Source organism: Sminthopsis crassicaudata, chromosome 4 (assembly GCF_048593235.1).
Source record: "Sminthopsis crassicaudata isolate SCR6 chromosome 4, ASM4859323v1, whole genome shotgun sequence".
Classification (NCBI taxonomy): Eukaryota; Metazoa; Chordata; class Mammalia; order Dasyuromorphia; family Dasyuridae; genus Sminthopsis; species Sminthopsis crassicaudata.
The window spans coordinates 302,709,565-302,731,064 of NC_133620.1; the positions used below are offsets into that span (position 1 = coordinate 302,709,565).

The window sequence follows — 21,500 nt, forward strand, 5'->3', positions numbered from 1 at the left end:
GATAGGATGTCTTCTAATGTATCCTGACAGATGGAGTACTTTCAACAGATATCATAAGTACCTACATAAGTAGATAAATCAATTGTGGTACTTCCAAGCTACCAGAATATATCTTAAGAGTAATATTTCATTATAATTCCAATGAGATAGGCCAGCTCTGCAATTCAGCAATATAAATATCTTTTGTCTTTTTTTTTTAAATACCAATCAATTTTACCTGACACAAGGCACATGCATGCCATACTGTACATGTAGTAGTATCATATAATTGGTGAAATATATTTACATTCATTTGATCCTGAGAACAATGCTGGAAGGTAAGCTTGAACAGGCATTTATAAAACCCATTTTACAGGAAAGGAAAGAGTCAAAGTGACTTGTTCACGATCACATAGCTAGAGTGAGAGAGCTGGTAATAGATCTTAATGCAGTGTTTTTTATACTATATCTAGTTGCTTTCTAAACCTAAAGCAGAGGGCAATAGCAAGCAAGGTAAATTAAAATGGTATTATTTGAATTATAAAAAGATTCTATTTTCAAAAGAATTCTTTTAAATTTCTTGATATTTTGCTCTAGCCTTCTTATATACAACATGTTTACAGGGCATTAAATAGTCTATGCTTATAAAGACTGCAGTAAAATATGTAAAACCAAATTGACAGAAATATAGATAATTTATCCCAGAATTACATAATAAGGTAATAAGAAAATAGTCTGCTTTGAAGTATTCTGAAGAACTTAAAAAGCAGGCTGCTAGTTATAAATAGAAATCTTAACATTCCCCAAAAGGCTTATAATTTAGGGAATCACAGAATAGAAAATATCTCACATATCATCTCATTCAATGCCTTTACTTAAAAGAGAAAGAAACTGAGGTCCAGAAAGGTGAAGCAACTTGCTCAGTCAGTAAAAGAATAGGAACTTAAAATTTCAATTTCCTGCCTCAGTTCTATGCCCCCTTTATTGCACCACACTATCATGTCCTTACCTGATTCTTTTGTGAATGGAGGCCCTTCATCAGTACCTCTGTTGAGTTGCTCTGATCTTGGGTTTGGATTCCCTAGTCCTTCTTCTTGGGATGAAGGATGGCTGACCCGCCTCTTTGCCAGGCTGTTGGAGGGTTCTGATGATGTCACAGGGGATGCTGTGTCTGACAAGAATCTTTCTTGTTCTGGCCCCCGAACTAGGACAGGGGAACCATCACCATCATCAATCACCACAGGATCCTCAGAGAGCTGAAGCTAAAATTCCAGAGAAGAAATCTCAGGAACAATTTCTGGGGACAGGTGTAGTTCTGCAAAGTCACTAGCCTTTTCACTTTATTTCTGTCTCTTAAGTGTTTTCCTAATCAACTCCATGGTTAACATATCTCCTGATCCAGACACACATTTCCTTCCCATAAGTCAAAGAATTTACACGATATTTTCTCCTCTAGATAAAGGTAATAACTATCATTAATATAGTACTATGCATTAAGCACAGTGCTTGCACTTTACAGTCATTATCTCCTTTTAGGGGCAGCTAGGTGGCGCAGTGGATAGAGCACCAGCCCTGAATTCAGGAAGACCCAAGTTCAAATGTGATCTCAGACACTTAACACTTCCTAGCTGTGTGACCCTGGGCAAGTAACTCAGGGAAAGAAAGAAAAAAAAAATATATATATATACATTATCTCCTTTTTTACAGGGAGTTTTCCTGGCTTGCTTAGAGAATTGATGGCTTGCTCTACCACTATCTGTTCATTGAACAGCTATCCCTTATACTCACTAACCCCAAAGTTGCTTGTTCCCTTTTCTCCTATTTTTCTCTTTTCATTATAACTAAGTATCCTAAAGATCACAGAACAGTTAAGTGCATACAATACTACTTATAAAAGCCAAAGTCAAAGCAATGATTTGGTTCACTTTTAAAGCCTCCTCTTTTATACAGACACCTAATGCTCTATGGCAAGATTGTCTTCAAGAATCCCAATGGCCTCCTCCCCACTCTAATCTCTAGCCCAATTGTACAGAAAGCCAGTTAACACTGTTGGGATAAGAGTAGACATCCTATTCTATGTCCAACATCTTTTTTTTTTTTTTTTTTTTTTTTAATCATGTTTTCTATTTTTTCAAAGTTAAGACTAATTGCAGTCCTTTTCTCCCAGGCACTTTTCCTTACCCACTGCCAAGGTCTCCCAGGTTCTGTCTCCAAATCCTCCACCACAACCACTGCCTGCTCACTGCTTTCTGGTTCCTGGGCTCGCACCCAATTCTGGATCTTTCCAGGTAAGATGGTCAGGAACTGCTCCAACACTAGGAGCTCTAGAATTTGCTCCTTGGTATGTTGTTCTGGCCTTAGCCAACCCCAGCAGAGTTCCCGAAGCCGTCTTAGAGCCTCTCTGGGACCAGCAGCTTCCTGATAGCGGAAACGCCGAAAAAGCCTTCGGAAGGATTCAGGACCAGGTGGTTCTGCCTGTGGGGTAGGGTCCTGCCCTCGGGGGTTCCTCATTTTAATGGGTTCTTCTCGCTCCTTTGGGGCCAAAACTCTGGGGCAAAGGGCTGTAGGCATGATAGACTTTAAGATGGATGGGTAGTGGCAGGCAGTAACCCTACTTCCAGGCAAAAATCACTAGCTTCTATATTTATGTCCCTTTTGTTTATTTCAGAGGAACACTAAAACTGGTTCACAGGAGCGATGAAAAATGAGATACAACGTGAAGAAAGAATGCAAGTAATTGATGCTCAGATGTGAGACAGAGGTTGACAGTTTCACCTACTTCTGAAGAAATTTGTCAATCAACAACATTTAAAAAGAAAGTTGTTCCATTTAGGAACAATTAGGAAGTAGTTGTTCACTACTAGGAACACCACACTAGGAAGTAAATGGTAGAGAAATCCAGAAGAAATATATTCAAGTGTTGATGTAATACTGTCTCTAAAGTCCATTTCACAGAACTGTGTTGCAGTTGAATGTTGTAAAGATATCCTTTGTGCACTTCCAGTAATAAATACTATTAGAGTCTAAAATGAATTTACCATTATACTTGATTCTATATTATATCCGGTAGTGTAATTCCAAGGCAGTGGAAGATCTTGAAGAGTTTATAAACAGAAACTAAACTGGGAGAGAAAAAAAGGTACAAAGGTCTCAAAAACACTTAAAATAACAATCACTAAATAAATAAATAAGCATTCAAACATTTATGTGCCAGTAAATGAAGATACAAAGACTGCACTTGCCCTTAAGGAGCTTGTGTATAAAGAAAGAGTACTGGATTTGGGTTTCACAAGGCAATAATTGTAGTTGATAAATCATAAATCTAGGACAAGGGAAATAATTTAGCACAAACGCTTTGCTTTATAGATATTTATACTATCTAATTCACAGTGTTTTTGCTAGGATACAAATGATATAATGTGAAAGGACTTTGTAACTATAAGTATTATCTAAAGATAAGAGTACCTTACTATGTATATTGGTAGGATCTATAGGAGATACAAAGTAACAGAAAATGTTTCCAAACCTCAAGGAAATTATAATTAGCTTGAGTCAAGGAGTAGATATATAAAAAAGTAAATGAACAGGCTTTTCTTTTTTCTTTTAAATCAAGATGATTCAACAGACAACTGTTAACTGTTAACTATTAAACAGACAGCATTTAAAATAATTTATAATTAAGACTAACCTTACTCTAAATTTGTTTGAATTAACAATTTGCCTCATTCCCTGAGACAAAATGTTAACTTTGAGTCCAGATTTAAAAAAAAAAATACTTTATGTGAAATAATTTTTCTCTGTAGTTGTATATACCTCATAAAATAAATTGGGAAAAGCCTGTAGGATTCACTAGACTTCCAGAGATGCAAACAAGGCTTAAGACTGTTACTCTACTTTTGTTGGTTGTCCACCAAAGCTATTCTACTTGTAGCTAGTAGTAGGTAGTTGAAGGTAAATAAGGCAGAAGCTAAAAGTAAACAAGGGCACCTCTTGACAGAATTATTAAGCAGCTGATTTCCTTAATGGCACCTGTCCAACAATTCAACATCATCAATAAGATTATACTCTTTGCAACCTCCAATAACAACTTGCTACAATTGCTGTGTTGAAAGAATGTTAAGCACCCTGAATTTGGAGTTCAAGAATCCAGGTTTAAATTCTGGATATGTCAGTTATGATCTATATGATTTAAATAAATCATTTCTGATCCGTTAAATGGGGAAGAGGAGAGGAGAGCATTTGATTTAATGGCCTCTAAGGTCCATTCCAGCTCTAAATCTATGCTCCATTGACTTAATAGCCAGAAACCCCGTGCATTACACTCTCATCTGTTTTACAATCAAACTGGCATCATCCCTTACCAAAACAGAAAACAAAATAAAACCCCAAAACCCAAAAAAACCCTTTCTTCATCTCCCCAAAGGATATTAATTTTACGATCCCCAAATTATTTTGCATCTATTTATGTACACAGGGGCAGCTAAATGGTGCAGTAAACAGAGAGCCAAGCCTAGAATCAGAAAAACATTAGTTCAAATCTAGCCTTAGACATTAGCAATATGATCCCAGGTAACTCACTCAATCCTGTTTGCCTCAATTTCCTCATCTATAGAAACAAAATGAGGAAATAAATGGCAACTCACTGTAGTTATCTTTGCCAAGAAAAGCTCCAAATGGGTCATGAAGCACAAGACTGAACAACATTTTGTTGCAGATCTATAGAAAATAAGTTCACTAAAGGCAAGTGAACTTTTTTCTTTCTTCTTCTTCTTCTTCTTCTTCTTTTTTTTTTTAATTCCTTTTTGTATCCCCAGCAAGTGTCTGAATTTGTCTAACTTGAATTCTCTTACTGCAGGAGAAATAAAGAACAGCTGCTTATCATAAGATAAAGATAATCTTTATTATATTTTATTTTATGCAAAAGCCCTCTTCTGTTAAATGAAAGTTACATTTTGAACCCAGACTCAAAAAGCGAATAGGCCTGATTCCTCTTCCAATCGAAAACTGTGGAGGAAACCTAGACTCCTTTCAAAATAGGCTTTTAATTACCCCTTTCTCCTCTCCATCCAATATCCAATATACCCCTATCAAAGGAAAAGAAGAAAACTCCAAGTGGGATAGGGGCACAGAAAGACAGGGAAGGGGCGAGGAAGGTTCAGAAAAAGTAACTGTCGACTTAAGACGGAAAGAAGGGAGAATGAGAAAGAGTAAAATAAAAATAATTAGTGGAAGAGAGAAGGATAAAAGGAAAAGAGTGGGGAGGAGAGAAGGAGGGAAGAAAAAGATGGATAAGATACAGAAAAAAATAAAAAAAACGAAACTGATTGGAAGAAGAGAAAAAGTTCTTAAAGAAAGGCAGAAAGAAACAAAAATAGAAGAAATTTAGGGGGGAATGGCGAGACGAGGAAAAAATAAGACGAGGGAGGACAGAGGAATAACTCGAAGCAAGGAGCAAATGTAAGAAGAGAAAGCAAGGGAAAGAGGAAGGGGAGAAAACTTAGGGAAAAGAGAGGAAAAAGAAAAATTAGTCGGGAAGACGATGGGGTAGTAGAAGAGGGCGGGAGGAAGGTGGAAGGAAAGGGAAAGATGGAATGTCAACTTCCCAAGGAAGTCTCCCCAAACCTTAGTCTCCTTGTTCCTCTGCAGGCATGGGAGATTTCGAGGTTTCCAGACTCACCTCCTAGCCCCAGGTTCTCATCTCAGAGACGCAGTCAACAGAGCCGTAAGCACCGCCTCGGTGGATGGAAAGGACTGAGTGAGTCTTCCAGTTCCCTCCCTAGAGACACTTCCTGCTCCTCTCTAGGACCTTGGAGGTTTCAGCATCTCAGTGGTTTTCCTCTACACCACCCTATTCCTCACTCTTTGGTATGTATTGGAGGTAAGGGGGCGGGAATGACATTTGAAACCCCCAAGTCCACAGCATACAAAGATGCTGGTACCTCCTTTCCATCAGGTTCACACTACAATTTCAGTCTTCCTGCATTCCAACAGAGATCAATCTCTTCAGCCAGATATCTACTCCTGGAAGATGGGAGTGAGGGGAAGTGCTAAATATATTTTCTTGCAGACAAAACTGTCGGATCTATATTATGCACTCCCAAACTTCATACCCTGGGATAAGGAATTATATCAGAGGAGAGACGCAATTCTCACTTTATAGGAAGATTAGGGCAAAAGAAAGAAAAAGAAACAACAAATCAGTAATATGCCTCGGTTTTTTCAAATTTTTTTTCGTGGGTTAGAAGCAAAGGTGAACTGAAAGGGAAAAGATCTGATATGAGAGGTGGAAAACTGTAGAAAGAAGGAACAAAGGGGAAGAGAATTGCCAAACTTCACTCCATAATCCACATGAAGTGAATGAAATGTTTCCCAGCTCTTGGCTCTTCTGATACCTCTACATCTACACTCAGCTCCTCAAGAGGAGCCAACAGAGGACGTAGTCCTCTAGCCAGATTCCCAACCATCACTCCTAGGAAGAAAACACCCCCGCAACAATATGAATGGAAGAACTGATGAGGGGGTGGGAAGAGGAAACTGCAAGTTATACAGATTTCATTTCCTTATCTCCCTCCCTCCCCCCATCCCTTTCCCCCATAGAGTGGTCAATGGAAAGTCCAGTTGTTAGAAAAAATGAATTTCTCTTTAGGAAGCTCATTAGTAATAAGTGTGCCAGCCCATTTTCTTCCAGGCTTCGGGTACAGCAGCCCGTTTTTACATCCTCGTGTAAGAAAATAAGGTTCCTGTACAATCCACAGTTTTGAGGAGCTATGCAGCCTAAGCTTCAGGAAACTATGGAAATTTCAGCTGTTTTTCATTCAGGGGCAAATACTCCAAAATGAAAGGCCCCTATTTTAGTTCTTATGAATCAGGGAACCACAAGCATTTCTTATCTAGTAGATGAAGAAATTTAGCTATTGGTGGCTTAATGGAACTATACTAGCCAAGGTCATCTTCTCTGAAATCGCCTTACTTTCTAATTCACTATGGAGAGAATTCTAATTTATCCTCCTCCTATGGAAACAAACCTTCTCAACGGAAGTTTCTTCAAATATATTAAATAAATATTAAGTGCCTACTAAGGGCAATGTAATGTTATATGTTTTGGACACAAAGATAAAACCGTCTTCCAGGAATTTAATAGAAAGTATATTATGATATAAATGTTATAAATGCATACATAATGTAGTAGATGTTCCAAATGTGATAGAGAGGAGTGTTGTAAAAGTCACTATGTCTTGAAGAGTACCAATGATATCATAAGGGTGATGTTTTGACTTGCTTGTGAACTGGATGAGTGAGATAGAGCTGTGCAAAGTTGTGAGCCCACTTTCTCCTCCAGTCATTTAAGTCAAGAGGACAATAAACTAAATCTTGAACCCAATATAAATTTCTTTTTCTTTCTTTCTTTTTTTTTTTTTTTTTTTTTTTTTTGCTGAGGCAATTGAGGTGAATTGCCCAGGGTCACACAGCTAGGAAGTATTATGTGTCTGAGACCACATTTAAACTCAGGTCCTCCTGACTTCAGGGCTGATACTCTACTATGCCACCTAGTTGCTCCTAAATTCCATTCTTATTAATATTATTTAAGAGGACTGATATTTTTTACAGTTGAAGGTGGAGAGAGTAGAGAAAGAGAAGGGACCTAGGAAAAGATCCCAGTCATGAGTTACCTGCCATAGACTGTAGAATTTTCAATAGGTGGAAATATGGAGTGAGTATTCCTAGCATGAATTACTGATTAATTTCATCCAACTACAATTAACACTTGACACTTTCTCAAATTAGGATATCTAGAGTAGGAAAGAACTCTACTATCAAATCAAATTGGTCTATCAAATCTCTCCTCTCTCCAAATCATATACCAGAGCTGCTATGCTAGTTCCTAGAAATTGTGGGCAACTCATTCAATATTCAAGAAGCATTTATTTAGAGCCTACTATATGCCAAACTAGATGTGGATAATACAAAAATAAAGACTATCTAGTATCTGCCTGAATAGGGTTTGCTTGAGAGCTAATGTAATACACTGGCTGATGGTACTCAAGAAGATATTGACATGCCACAATCCTGACCAAGAAGTTTCAGTCTTCCTATTTTCCTACAGGATAAAATACAAACTTTTGTTTGACATTTAAAATTCCTTATAATCGAGCTCTAGCATGTCTTTCCATGCTTATTACAAATTACTTTCCTACATGCAGTCTGGCTTCTAGCCAGAAATCTATTCTTTGTTTCCTGAATTCTGCATTCTTTCTCTAGACTCACTGTCTTTGTACAGGCTATCCATAGTTCTTGGCACTGCACTTCAATTTCATTGGTGTCTTTTCAAATCCCTAACTTTCATCAAGTTGAGTTCACATACTATGTTTTTCAAGGGGATTTTCCCAATTTTCCATCTCAATTTGATTGTGTCCCCCTCTCAATTGTATGTATTTTGTATATATCTTGTAGTTATTTTGTATTTACTTACATTTGTACATATTATTTTCCTTAATAGGATCAGCCCATCAGTCAATAATCTTTATTAAGTGTATTCTAGGTGCCAGGCACTATGTTAAGCCTGGGGAAAAAAAGCCTCTGTTCTCAAGGAGCTCACAATCTAATGGAGAAACACTACACAAACAACTATGTATAAATATGGATAAATTGAAAATACCAACAAAGGAAAAGTATTAGAATTAAGGGAAAGTTGGGTAAAGATTACTATATAAGATGGGATTTTATCCGGGACTTGAAGCCAGGGGCAGAAAATGAATCCTAGAGTGACAACAAAAATGACTGGGAGAAAGGAGATGAAATGTCTTATAGAGGAAGAGTAAGGAGGGCACTATCACCAGAGTGAAGAATTTGGGGGCACAAGCATGTAAGATGTAAGAAGACTGGAAAAATTGAAAGGGGGAAGGTTACAAAGGATAAAGAACATCAAAAAAGATTTTATGTTTGATCCTGAAGGTGATAGGGAGTCACTAGAGTTTGTTGAATATGTATGTATTCAAGTGTGTGTCTGTCCACCTGAATGTGTGAAAGGGCTGGCAGGAAGGGGGTTGACATGGTCATATCTGCACTTCTGGAAGATCAATTTGATAGCTGAGTGGAAAAGGGATTAAAGTGGAAAGGTTTGTGTCAAAGAGACTAATCAATTATTGCAAAAAATCCATATGTGAGGTGATGAGTGTTTTCTCTAGTATGGGAGTAGTGTCAAAGAGGAAAAACATTTGAGAAATGTAACAAAGGCCTTGAAAAAATTTGATATGGGAAGTAAGGGAGGATAAGGAGTCAAGGACAAGCCTAAGTTTTCAGTCTAAATGATATGTAAGGATGGCAACAGTAATAGAGAAGTTAGGAAGAAGGGAAAACATGAAAATGTTTGTAGAAAATTGGCAACTAGCTATTTAAAGCTGGAAAAGACTTTAGAGGCCATCTAATCCCCCTCTTTTTCAGTTCAGTGCTCCAGTCCCACTGAATTAAATCTCCAAATCCCACTGCATTTGAATAGATCAGATCCTAAGTACTCAATCAATCATTCAATCAATAGTCTTCCTACTGTGTGCTAGGTACCGTCCTAATCTCTGGGGATGAAAAGACAAAAGGTTCAATATTTCCTGACCTCAAGGAGTTGAGTTCTATTTGGGGGAAAGAAAAATGGGCATATAAGTATATAAAGAATAAATACTGGATGGATATAAAGTTGTTTGGGAAGGAGAGCATTATTAGCATTTCTAGAAAAAGTGATGATTAAGCTAGATTTTGAAGGAAACTACAGAAATCTATAGGGAGGGAGAACATTTCAGAAATGCTGGAGTATGCATTAGGCAAGAGAATAATATTTAAGACTGGAAATATAGAAAAGGCTTAGGTTAATTACAGCTGTATATGTCAGGTAAGGCTTTATATTTGATGCTAGAGATAACAGAACCATTGGACTTTAGTGAGTAGAGGACTGACAAGGTAAGTACTTCACTTGAGAAAATCACTGTGGCAGAGTTTGGAAATGGGGAGAAATCTGAGGCACAGAGGCCAAATAAGATGTTATTGGAATATTATATGTGTTAAGGGACTGAATTAAAGTAGAGAAGAATAATATTATACACAGAAATATAAGAAAATATGAGAAAGTATTTTAGAAACAAGAAAAATGTTAACACAGTAATAACAAGATTTTGAAACTGATTGCATATGTGAGGTGAGGGAAATGAGAACAACCAAGGCAACACTTCTAGAAATAATAATTATTGACTTACTGGGTATTTTTTCTCATATCATTTAAGAATAAAAATAAAGAAGATGAAATGGGAAAGAAAAGGAAGGGAAATTGGGGAAAGTTAGGGGGAAAAAAAGATAAGGAGAAGCAGATACAAATATTTGAATTAGTAAAGGACCATTAATAACTTACTGAGTTGATGGAAGAGACTTAAGATTTAATTATATAATTTAGCTCTTTCTAGAAGGGACTTTACAATGCATTAGAAAAGCAGCCTTTTGTAGTGGAAAGACTTGGATTAAGACCTAACTTTCTTTGATTCAGACTAGCTATTCACAGAGTAACAAAATTCCTAATCCAGCATTTTTTCCATTGTTACCCTCAGTTCTTTCCATTTTTAGATTTTGTTTCCTAAATTGCTTCATTCACCAAGAAGCAAACAGAAGGGTGCAGAGACCCATTCTTTCCACTTCTCTTGGTAAAGCAACAAGTATGTCATGGTCAAAATTCCTTTTGGTCTTAAGCAATTCAACAGACATCCAAGAAACAGTCATAATCAGGAATTCTATCATTTGAAGTAGAAGAAGCATGTAAGAGTGGGAAGAGTCTTGGCTCTGACCCCTTTTATATGGTTGAGGGAAAATGGGAAAGAAGTTAGGAGTATTGGGTAGGTTGTGGAGCCACTTCAAAATAGGCAAATGAGATACTTATATGATCAGTGAATTCATAGATAATAGCAACAATGACCAGGTTTATTTTCTGCATATTTTACACTTATTTATATGTAAACATATTTCCCCAGGTGAAATGCAAATTCCTCTAGGGCCAGGAAGTTTTTCTCTTTTGGTCTTTGCAGAGATAGTACCTGAAATAAAGTAGGTACTTAATAAATGCTTGTTGACTAATTCAACGGACAAAATCTTTAAAGATGGTTGCTAGGTAATAGTGAGATAGTGTTGTAGAAGAATAAAATGCCAACTCATCCACCTCCTAGGCGTAGAGAAAGGAGTGAGCTTTTGAGAGAATGTAAAAACATCTGATATTTACAAGAGAAGGCTAAGTTTCAGGAAATCCCACAAGACGTTACAAATGTTAGAGGAATCAGGATAAACATTTCGAGTCAGAAGGGCTATTAGAGCGCGCGCGCGCACACACACACACAATTTTATATATAATGAAACAAGAGGCCCACCGAAAAAGGGATTTGTCTAAGGCCACAGGACCAAGTGGGCGAGTCAGGCTTTCGGGCGTCCGAGGGTCATCTTGCCATTGCACCACAATAAAGGAAGGTAACCACGAAGGCAGAGGAAACGCGAGGTAGAGGAGACCATGAGCCCGTGAGGGCTAGTGCCGAGTTTTCCGAGGTAGGATGAGAGTGGTGGAAGAAGCCTCCTTTGATGCTGCTTCTCCAGTAGTCACGGATACCCAGGCCCGGCAGCCATTGCGTGGGTCTGGGGTCCGGGATCCGGGATGGAGAGGACCCCTATATTTCCAGGACTCTGGAGTAGCAGCCACTGGCCGGGGAGGGAAACGAGCTGAGTAGTCCCCAGGGATGACAGAGTGTGAGGCGGGGCCCCGGCTACTTCCGGCCTGGAACCCAGCCTCTACTTCAAACAGTGGGGCCTGCCCAGCCTCCCGGCCCCATTTACCTCGGTGTAGCGGCGGCGCTTGCAGGCCACGAGGGCCTGCTCCGTTTTCTCCCTCCTCTGGCCCCCTCGCCTCTCTATACCTCCCGCGCACACAGTCGCTTTTGCCTGTAGCTCTTACCTTCCCACCTCAGGACTGATCGGAATCTTTGAACTCACAGTCTTAGGGCTTCTTCACTTCATCTCCATTCGCTTGGCTAGGACTTGGGGAGAGCTCAGAGAAGAACTGCTGATTGGCTTCGGAAGGTGACGTCACACGGGAAAAAGTCGGGAACCGTAGAAATCTCTGCCCTATAGATGGCGCAGCCCAGATGCAGGTTCTGGGCCAGAAGACAAAAGTTTATCAAAGGAATGTATCCTACCTGTCCGAAAGGACACCAAATTGAAATCCCTCCAACTTTAACTATGTGATCTGGGCACATTAGTCTCTGTTCTTTGATAAGGCAACTAACTGGAAAACTGGGAAAGGAATACTGATCACAGTTCGAATGGGTTCAAATCCTGCTTGTGATATTTACTCCTGGAGGGTTTGAAATTCCCAACTAAGGGAATTCTGAGCTTCCACCACTCCACCTCCAATCAAGCTAATTATACAATATTTATATAATACAATATATTATGTTTATATAAATGGTTTAGTAATCATTAGGGTTTCTTTCATAGAGGTCATGTGGAGGCAGCGGTCAGCTTATTCAGTAGATTACCAAAAAGACACCCTAAAACCCATGGTAATTGTAGAAATCAGAAAAAGGAGGAGGACCTATGGAGCATCATGCATAAATTAATTTAGTTTGGCTAATGTTTTTATTTGTTGCTTGGGAACTGGGTCTGATTCTGGATTCCAGGTGTAGGTAGTTTGATGTTCAGACACTGAAGGCCATGTACGAGTAAGTTACCAGATACATACAAGGTTATTTGTTGTATATTATGTCCTTGTAATGGCTTTTACCCTCCTATTGTGTCTTTACCTCCTTTGGTATGGCTTCCACCCCTATAGGGACTCCATACACCCCAAAAGGGACCCTATATACCATCCCTGAAGTCGTTGTTATGGCTATCACCAATGGGTATCCCACACTACTTGTGTGTCCTTAAAGGTGATATAGCATTCTCAAGCTTGTTTCTGCATCTGTAAAATGTGGGACTTGAACTAGGAGTCTTCTTTCCAGTTTTGAATCTAATAATTTGATTGTCATTTATAATGATACTGTTTTTGAGGTAAGGGAAAGAAAATAAGTTGGAATATTTACTTCAAGAATAATAGTTATTTTACATATCTACACTTGGGGTTCCATAAAAATTTTTTGTGCAAAAAAGAGGTCACAAGTGGAAAAAAGTTTAACAAGCCCTGCTATAGGCAAAGAATGGCAAAAAGAGATAATGGTACTAAAATTGTGATCATGTTATATATTTCCTTAATTTGCAAGGTTGTTATGAAACTATGAATTTAAAACATTATGGAATGGGAGACTTAGAACAAAAAATTATATGCGAATTTCTCAAACGCATACAAGACTTCTAAAAGAATACTCCATTCAGGGATGAACGCTCCCATCAAACGGAGACGGATAGCAGACTGGATCAAAAATCAGAACCCTACAATATGTTGTTTACAGGAAACACACTTAAAGCAGGGAGATACATATAGAGTAAAGGTAAAAGGTTGGAGCAGAATCTATTATGCTTCAGGTAAAGCCAAAAAAGCAGGGGTAGCCATCCTTATCTCAGATCAAGCAAAAGCAGAAGTTGATCTAATTAAAAGAGATAAGGAAGGAAACTATATCCTGCTGAAAGGTAGCATAAATAATGAAGCCATATCGATACTAAACATATATGTACCAAGTGGTATAGCATCTAACTTTCTAAAGGAAAAGTTAAGAGAGTTGCAAGAAGAAATAGACAGTAAAACTATAATAGTGGGAGATCTCAACCTTGCGCTCTCAGATTTAGACAAATCAAACCACAAAACAAACAAGAAAGAAATTAAAAAAGTGAATAGAATATTAGAAAAACTAGATATGATAGACCTTTGGAGAAAACTGAATGGCAATAGAAAGGAATATACTTTCTTCTCAGCAGTTCATGGATCCTATACAAAAATTGACCATATATTAGGACATAAAGATCTCAAAATTAAATGTAGGAAGGCAGAAATAATAAATGCCTTCTTCTCAGACCACAATGCAATAAAAGCTACATTCAGTAAAAAGTTAGGGATAAATAGACCAAAAAGTAATTGGAAACTGAATAATCTCATCTTAAAGAATGACTGGGTGAAAGAGCAAATTATAGAAACAATTAATAATTTCACCCAAGATAATGACAATGATGAGACATCATACTAAAATCTGTGGGATGCAGCTAAAGCAGTAATAAGGGGAAATTTTATATCTTTAGAGGCTTATTTGAAGAAAATAGAGAAAGAGAAGATTACGAATTGGGCTTGCAATTTAAAAGGCTAGAAAAAGACCAAATTAAAAACCCCCAACCAAAAATTAAACTTGAAATACAAAAATTAAAAGAAGAAATCAATAATATTGAAAATAAAAAAACTATCGAATTAATAAATAAAACCAAGAGTTGGTTTTATGAAAAAGCCAATAAAATAGATAAACCTTTGGTAAATCTGATCAAAAAAAAGAAAGAGGAAAATCAAATTGATAGTCTTACAAATGAAAAGGGGGATCTTTCCACCAATGAAGAGGAAATTAGAGAAATAATAAGGAGTTACTTTGCCCAACTTTATGCCAATAAATTTCATAACTTAAGTGAAATGGATGACTTCCTCCAAAAATATAGGCTCCCTAGATTAACAGAGGAGGAGATAAATTGCTTAAATAGTCCCATTTCAGAAAAAGAAATAGAACAAGCTATTAATCAACTCCCCAGGAAAAATTCTCCTGGACCAGATGGATTTACATGTGAATTCTACCAAACATTTAAAGAACAATTAGCCCCAATGCTATATAAACTATTTGAAAAAATAGGGAATGAAGGAGTCCTACCAAACTCCTTTTATGACACAGACATGGTACTGATACCTAAACCAGGTAGATCAAAAACTGAGAAAGAAAATTATAGACCAATTTCCTTAATGAATATTGATGCTAAAATCTTAAATAAGATATTAGCAAAAAGACTTCAGAAAATCATCCCCAGGATAATACACTATGATCAAGTAGGATTCATACCAGGAATGCAGGGCTGGTTTAATATTAGGAAAACTATTAGTATAATTGACCATATTAATAATCAAATTAATAAAAACCATATGATCATCTCAATAGATGCAGAAAAAGCATTTGACAAAATCCAACATCCATTCCTACTAAAAACTCTTGAGAGTGTAGGAATAAATGGACTATTCCTTAGAATAATCAGGAGCATATATTTAAGACCGTCAGTAAGCATAATATGCAATAGAAATAAACTGCAACCTTTCCCAGTAAGATCAGGAGTGAAACACTATCACTATTACTATTCAATATAGTACTAGAAACTCTAGCCTCGGCAATAAGAGCCGAGAAAGAGATTCAAGGAATTAGAGTAGGAAATGAGGAAATCAAACTATCACTTTTTGCAGACGACATGATGGTATACTTAGAGAACCCCAAAGACTCTGCTAAAAAGCTATTAGAAATAATTCAGAATTTTAGCAAAGTGGCAGGATACAAAATAAATCCACATAAATCCTCAGCATTCTTATATATTACCAACAAAATGCAACAGCAAGAGATACAAAGAGAAATTCCATTCCAAACAAATGTTGAGAGTATAAAGTATTTGGGAATCCATCTACCAAAGAATAGTCAGGAATTATATGAGAAAAATTACAAAACACTTGCCACAAAAATAAAATCAGATTTAAATAATTGGAAAGACATTCAGTGCTTTTGGATAGGCTGAGCGAATATAATAAAGATGACAATACTCCCCAAACTAATCTATTTATTTAGTGCTATACCAATCAGACTCCCAAGAAACTATTTTAATGACCTAGAAAAAATAACAACAAAATTCATATGGAAGAATAAAAGGTCAAGAATTGCAAGGGAACTAATGAAAAAAAAAAGTCAGAGGAAGGTGGTCTAAGTGTACCTGATCTAAAGCTATATTATATAGCAGCAGTCACCAAAACCATTTCGTACTGGCTAAGAAATAGAACGGTAGATCAGTGGAACAGATTAGATACAAAGGACAAAAAAGGGTACATCTATAGCAATCTAATCTTTGACAAACCCAAAGATACCAACATTAGGGACAAAAATTCATTATTCGGAAGAAACTGTTGGGAAAACTGGAAATTAGTATGGCAGAAATTAGATATGGATCCACACTTAACACCATATACCAAGATAAGATCAAAATGGGTCCATGATTTAGGCATAAAAAATGAGATCATAAATAGATTAGAGGAGCAGAGAATAGTCTACCTATCAGACCTGTGGAGGAGGAAGGAATTTATGACCAGAGGAGAATTAGAGATCATTATTGATCACAAAATAGAAGATTTTGATTACATCAAACTAAAAAGTTTCTGTACAAACAATACTAATGCAAACAAGATTAGAAGGGAAGTAACAAATTGGGAAAATATTTTTAAAAGTAAAGGTTCTGACAAAGGTCTCATTTCCAAAATATATAGAGAACTGACCCTGATTTATAGGAAACCAAACCATTCTCCAATTGATAAATGGTCAAGGGATATGAACAGACAATTCTCAGATGATGAAATTGAAACTATTTCCACTCATATGAAAGAGTGTTCCAAATCACTGTTGATCAGAGAAATGCAAATTAAGACAACTTTGAGATACCATACCACTACACACCTGTCAGATTGGCTAAGATGACAAGAACAAATAATGATGAATGTTGGAGGGGATGTGGGAAAACTGGGACACTGATACATTGTTGGTGGAGTTGTGAAAGAATCCAGCCATTCTGGAGAGCAATTTGGAACTATGCCCAAAAAGCTATCAAACTGTGCATACCCTTTGACCCAGCATTGCTGTTATTGGGCTTATATCCCAAAGAAATACTAAAGAGTGGAAAGGGACCTGTATGTGCCAAAATGTTTGTGGCAGCTCTTTTTGTTGTAGCTAGAAACTGGAAGTTGAATGGATGTCCATCAATTGGAGAATGGTTGGGTAAATTGTGGTATATGAAGGTTATTGGAATATTATTGCTCTATAAGAAATGACCAGCAGGAGGAATACAGAGAGGCTTGGAGAGACTTAAATCAACTGTTGCTGAGTGAAATGAACAGAACCAGAAGATCACTATACACTTCAACAACAATACTGTATGAGGATGTATTCTGATGGAAGTGGAAATCTTCAACATAAAGAAGATCCAACTCACTTCCAGTTGATCAATGATGGACAGAAATAACTACACCCAGAGAAGGAACACTGGGAATTGAATGTAGATTGTTAGCACTACTGTCTATCTACCCAGGTTACTTATACCTTCGGAAGCTGGTGATTAATGTGCAACAAGAAAATGGTATTTACACACATATATTGTATCTAGGTTATATTGTAACACATGTAAATGTATGGGATTACCTGCCATGGGGGGGGGGAGGGAGTGAAGGGAGGCAGGGGATAATTTGGAAAAATGAATAAAAATAAAAAAAAAAAGAAAAAGAAAAAAAAATTCATTCAAAAAAGTACACATAGAATACCAAGTTTTAAATGCTAACATAACACTGTAACTGCTTGAATTTTCTAGTATCATCTAAATCTTAGAGAGAATGTCAATGACCTGGAAATGGGTTGGGCCAGGAAATTTTATAATCCATATCCTATAGGATGAAAATAAAATTACAAACATTGATCCATACATGTGAAAATATTTAACTATTAAGTTCATGTATATCTGAAAGAGAATATTATCATCAAAGTATGCAGTTAAAAAAAAAGAAAGAAAGAAAGAAAACCCTAGCAGCTTGAGAAAGTTCCAGTTTTTCAGGAAAAAAAAATGCTTTAAAGAACATTTAGTAACTTAACAAAATTCACAGTAGGATTAGATTAAGAATAATAATTATAAATAAAATTTTGGCTATATCTCTCCTATAGACTACAATCATCTTGAATTTTCTGAATTTTCACAGTTTTCCTTCATCTTTAATTCACAGTTGAGACTGCTTAGCATACACCTGTGGTTCTAGAAATTTAGAATTCTGGTCAAAGTTTGTTCTCTTGCTTCCTCAGTTTCCTAGAAGCTTTTATCCATAAAATGATCTCCTACTGTTTGAAGTACCACCTGACTTCCTCATTCATGAGGACTAGGTTCAAAAAGTATCATTCTCAGAAATTTTTATTGATATCTAATTGTTAAGACTTGTGTCATATTCTACTGGAAAGAGTCAATTAGCCATGGTCTCCATTTCTGTTGTGCTGGACCTAATTCTAATATTCTCTTTATATTGACTATTACTCCATATGCTGAATTTTTATTTTTTAATTAATAAGATTTTTTTCTAACAATGACAAGTTTTTAAATACTTTGATTTATTTTATTCAAATTCTACATGTACACAATTTCAATACTAATTTCCATCTTAATAAATTTGTTAACATCAGATTAGATTCAAGCTCATGAATGATAAGATCATACTTTTTCCCCCGAAGTCTGATAGTAATCTTTAAGAAAGAAAAAATTAGTAAAAAATAAAAATTATTTAAAAATTAGTAAAAAATAAGAAAGAAAAAAATTGGAAAAAATAGTAATCTTTAAGAAAGAAAAATTACTTTAAGAAAGTAATTTTCTTGAAACAGTTGCCATTTTAGAAATAATGCTTTTTCTACTTTGCTCTCTTCTTTTTTTTTGTTTTATTTAATTATAGTTTTTATTTACCAGATATATGCATGGATAATTTTACAACATTGACAATTGCCAAACTTTTTGTTCCAATTTTTCACCTCCTTCCCTCCCCCACCAGATGGCAGGTTGACCAATACATGTTAAATATGTTAAAGTATAAATTAAGTACAATATATGTCCAAACAGTTGTTTTGCCATACTGATTTCTAATTTTCCCAGCAATTTTTGTCAAACAGTGAGTTGTTATCCCAAAAGGTGGGGTCTTTGGGTTTGTCAAACACTAGATTATTGAAGTTATTGGCTGTTTTTTCCTTTGAACCTAACCTATTCCACTGATCAGTCTATTTCTTAGCCAATACCAAATGGTTTTGGTAACTGCTGCTTTATAATATAATTTTTTATTATTTTTATTATTTTTTAAAATTAATTTTATAATTATAACATTTTTTGACAGTATATATGCATAGGTAATTTTTTACAACATTATCCCTTGTACTCCCTTCTGTTCCGAATTTTCCCCTCCTTCCCTTCACCCCCTCCCCTAGATGGCAGGCATTCCCATACATATTAAATATGTTATACTATATCCTAGATACAATATATGTGCAGAACCGAATTGTTGTTGTTGTTGTTGTTGTTGTTGTTGTTGCACAGGAAGAATTGGATTCAGAAGGTAAAAATAACCTGGGAAGAATATATGGGGTCTCTGTACTTCTTTCTTCCAGCCTAGGTTGACAGGTGTCTTATAAAGGGCCATGACTCTCCAGTCTACCTCAAAACCACATAGGAATGTTTTATACCCAACCATTCTCCAATTGATGACATCCATTCATTTTCCAGTTTTTAGCCACTACAAAAAGGGCTGTCACAAACATTTTGGTACATACGGGTCCCTTTCCCTTCTTTAGTATTTCCTTGGGATATAAGCCCAGTAGTAGCACTGCTGGATCAAAGGGTATGCACAGTTTGATAACTTTTGGGGCATAATTCCAGATTGCTCTCCAGAATGGTTGGATCCTTTCACAACTCCACCAACAATGCATCAGTGTCCCAGTTTTCCCACATCCCCTCCAACATTCATCATTATTTGTTCCTGTCATCTTAGCCAATCTGACATGTGTGTAGTGGTATGGTATCTCAAAGTTGTCTTAATTTGCATTTCTCTGATCAACAGTGATTTGGAACACTCTTTCATATGAGTGGAAATAGTTTCAATTTCATCATCTGAAAATTGTCTGTTCATATCCTTTGACCCTTTATCAATTGGAGAATGGCTTGATTTCTTATAAATTAGAGTCAATTCTCTGTACATTTTCGAGATGAGGCCTTTATCAGAACCTTTAACTGTAAAAATGTTTTCCCAATTTGTTACTTCCCTTCTAATCTTGTTTGCATTAGTTTTGTTTGTATAAAAGATTTTTAATTTGATGTAATCAAAATTTTCTATTTTGTGATCATTAATGATCTCTAGTTCTCCTTTGGTCACAAATTCCTTTCTCCTCCAAAAGTTTGAGAGGTAAATTATCCTATGTTCCTCTAATTCATTTATGATCTCATTCTTTATGCCTAAATCATGGACCCCATTTTAATCTTATCTTGGTATGTGGTGTTAAGTGTGGATCCATGCCTAATTTCTGCCATACTAATTTCCAGTTTTCCTAGCAGTTTTTGTCAAATAATGACTTCTTATCCCAAAAGTTGGGATCTTTGGGTTTGTCAAACACTAAGTTGCTATTTTTATTCACTATCTTGTCCTGTGAACCTAACCTTGTCCACTGATCAACTAGTCTTTTTCTTAGCCAATACCAAATGGTTTTGGTGACTGCTGCTTTATAATATAATTTTAGATCCGGTACAACTAGGCCACCTTCATTTTTTTTTTTTATTTTTTTTTTTTTCATTAATTCCCTTGAAATTCTTGACTTTTTGTTCTTCCATATGAACTTTGTTGTTATTTTTTCTAGGTCATTAAAATAATTTTTGGGGAGTCTGGTATAGCGCTAAATAAATAATTAGTTTAGGTAGTATTGTCAGCTTTATTATATTCGCTCACCCTATCCAAGAGCATTTAATATTTTTCCAATTGGTTAGTTCAGACAATTTGTGTAGAAAGTGTTTTGTAGTTTTGCTCATATAGTTCTTGATTTTCCCTTGAAAGATACATTCTGGGACAGCTAGGTGGCACAGTGGATAGAGCACCAGCCTTGAATTCAGGAGGACAGGCGTTCAAATCTGGTCTCAGACACTTAACACTTCCTAGCTGTGTGACCCTGGGCAAGTCACTTAATTCCAGCCTCAAAAAAAAAAAAAAAAAAAAAAAAGATAGATTCCTAAATATTATATTCTCCTAAATATTTTGTACTATCGGTAGTTACTTTAAATGGAATTTCTCTTTGTAACTCTAACTTGTATTTTGTTAGTGATATATAAGAATGCTGATGATTTATGTGGGTTTATTTTATATCCTGCAACTTTTCTAAAGGTGTGGATTTATTTCTAATAGCTTTTTAGTAGACTTTCTGGGGTTCTCTAAGTATACCATCATATTATCAGCAAAGAGTGATAATTTGGTTTCCTCATTACCTACTCTAATTCCTTTGATCTTTTTCTCAACTCTTATTGACAAATCTAGCATTTCTGATACAAGATTGAATAGTAATGGTGATAGTGGGCAACCTTGTTTTACTCCTGATCTTATTGGGAATGGTTGCAATTTATCCCCATTACATATGATGCCTACTGATTATTTTAAGGAAAAGTCCATTTATTCCTATACTCTCAAGTGTTTCCTTCCTTATCTCTTAATTTGCTCTCTTCTGTGGGAGAAAACCTGTTGTCTACTG

The 21,500-nt window shown here is 36.2% G+C and overlaps 1 protein-coding gene across 9 annotated transcripts in view; it reads right to left on the reverse strand.

Annotated features, from left to right (window-relative positions):
- Positions 1 to 12,075, reverse strand: part of ZNF496 (zinc finger protein 496) — a 36,411-nt gene extending 24,336 nt beyond the window's left edge. For 2 of the 9 annotated variants that reach the window (XM_074311959.1, XM_074311950.1), the window contains exons 1-3: positions 11,948 to 12,075; positions 2,161 to 3,101; positions 989 to 1,241 (exon numbers count right to left, since the gene is read on the reverse strand). In XM_074311959.1, the coding sequence (XP_074168060.1) occupies positions 989 to 1,241; positions 2,161 to 2,550 (643 nt within the window). In that variant the 5' untranslated portion in view covers positions 2,551 to 3,101; positions 11,948 to 12,075. Of the gene's footprint in view, positions 1 to 988; positions 1,242 to 2,160; positions 3,102 to 4,622; positions 4,829 to 5,601; positions 5,623 to 5,656; positions 6,526 to 11,372; positions 11,683 to 11,947 lie in introns of those variants that run through there. The other 7 variants (XM_074311951.1, XM_074311955.1, XM_074311958.1 and 4 more) reach the window with 7 other exon arrangements.
- Between the last annotated feature and the right edge of the window lie 9,425 nt (positions 12,076 to 21,500).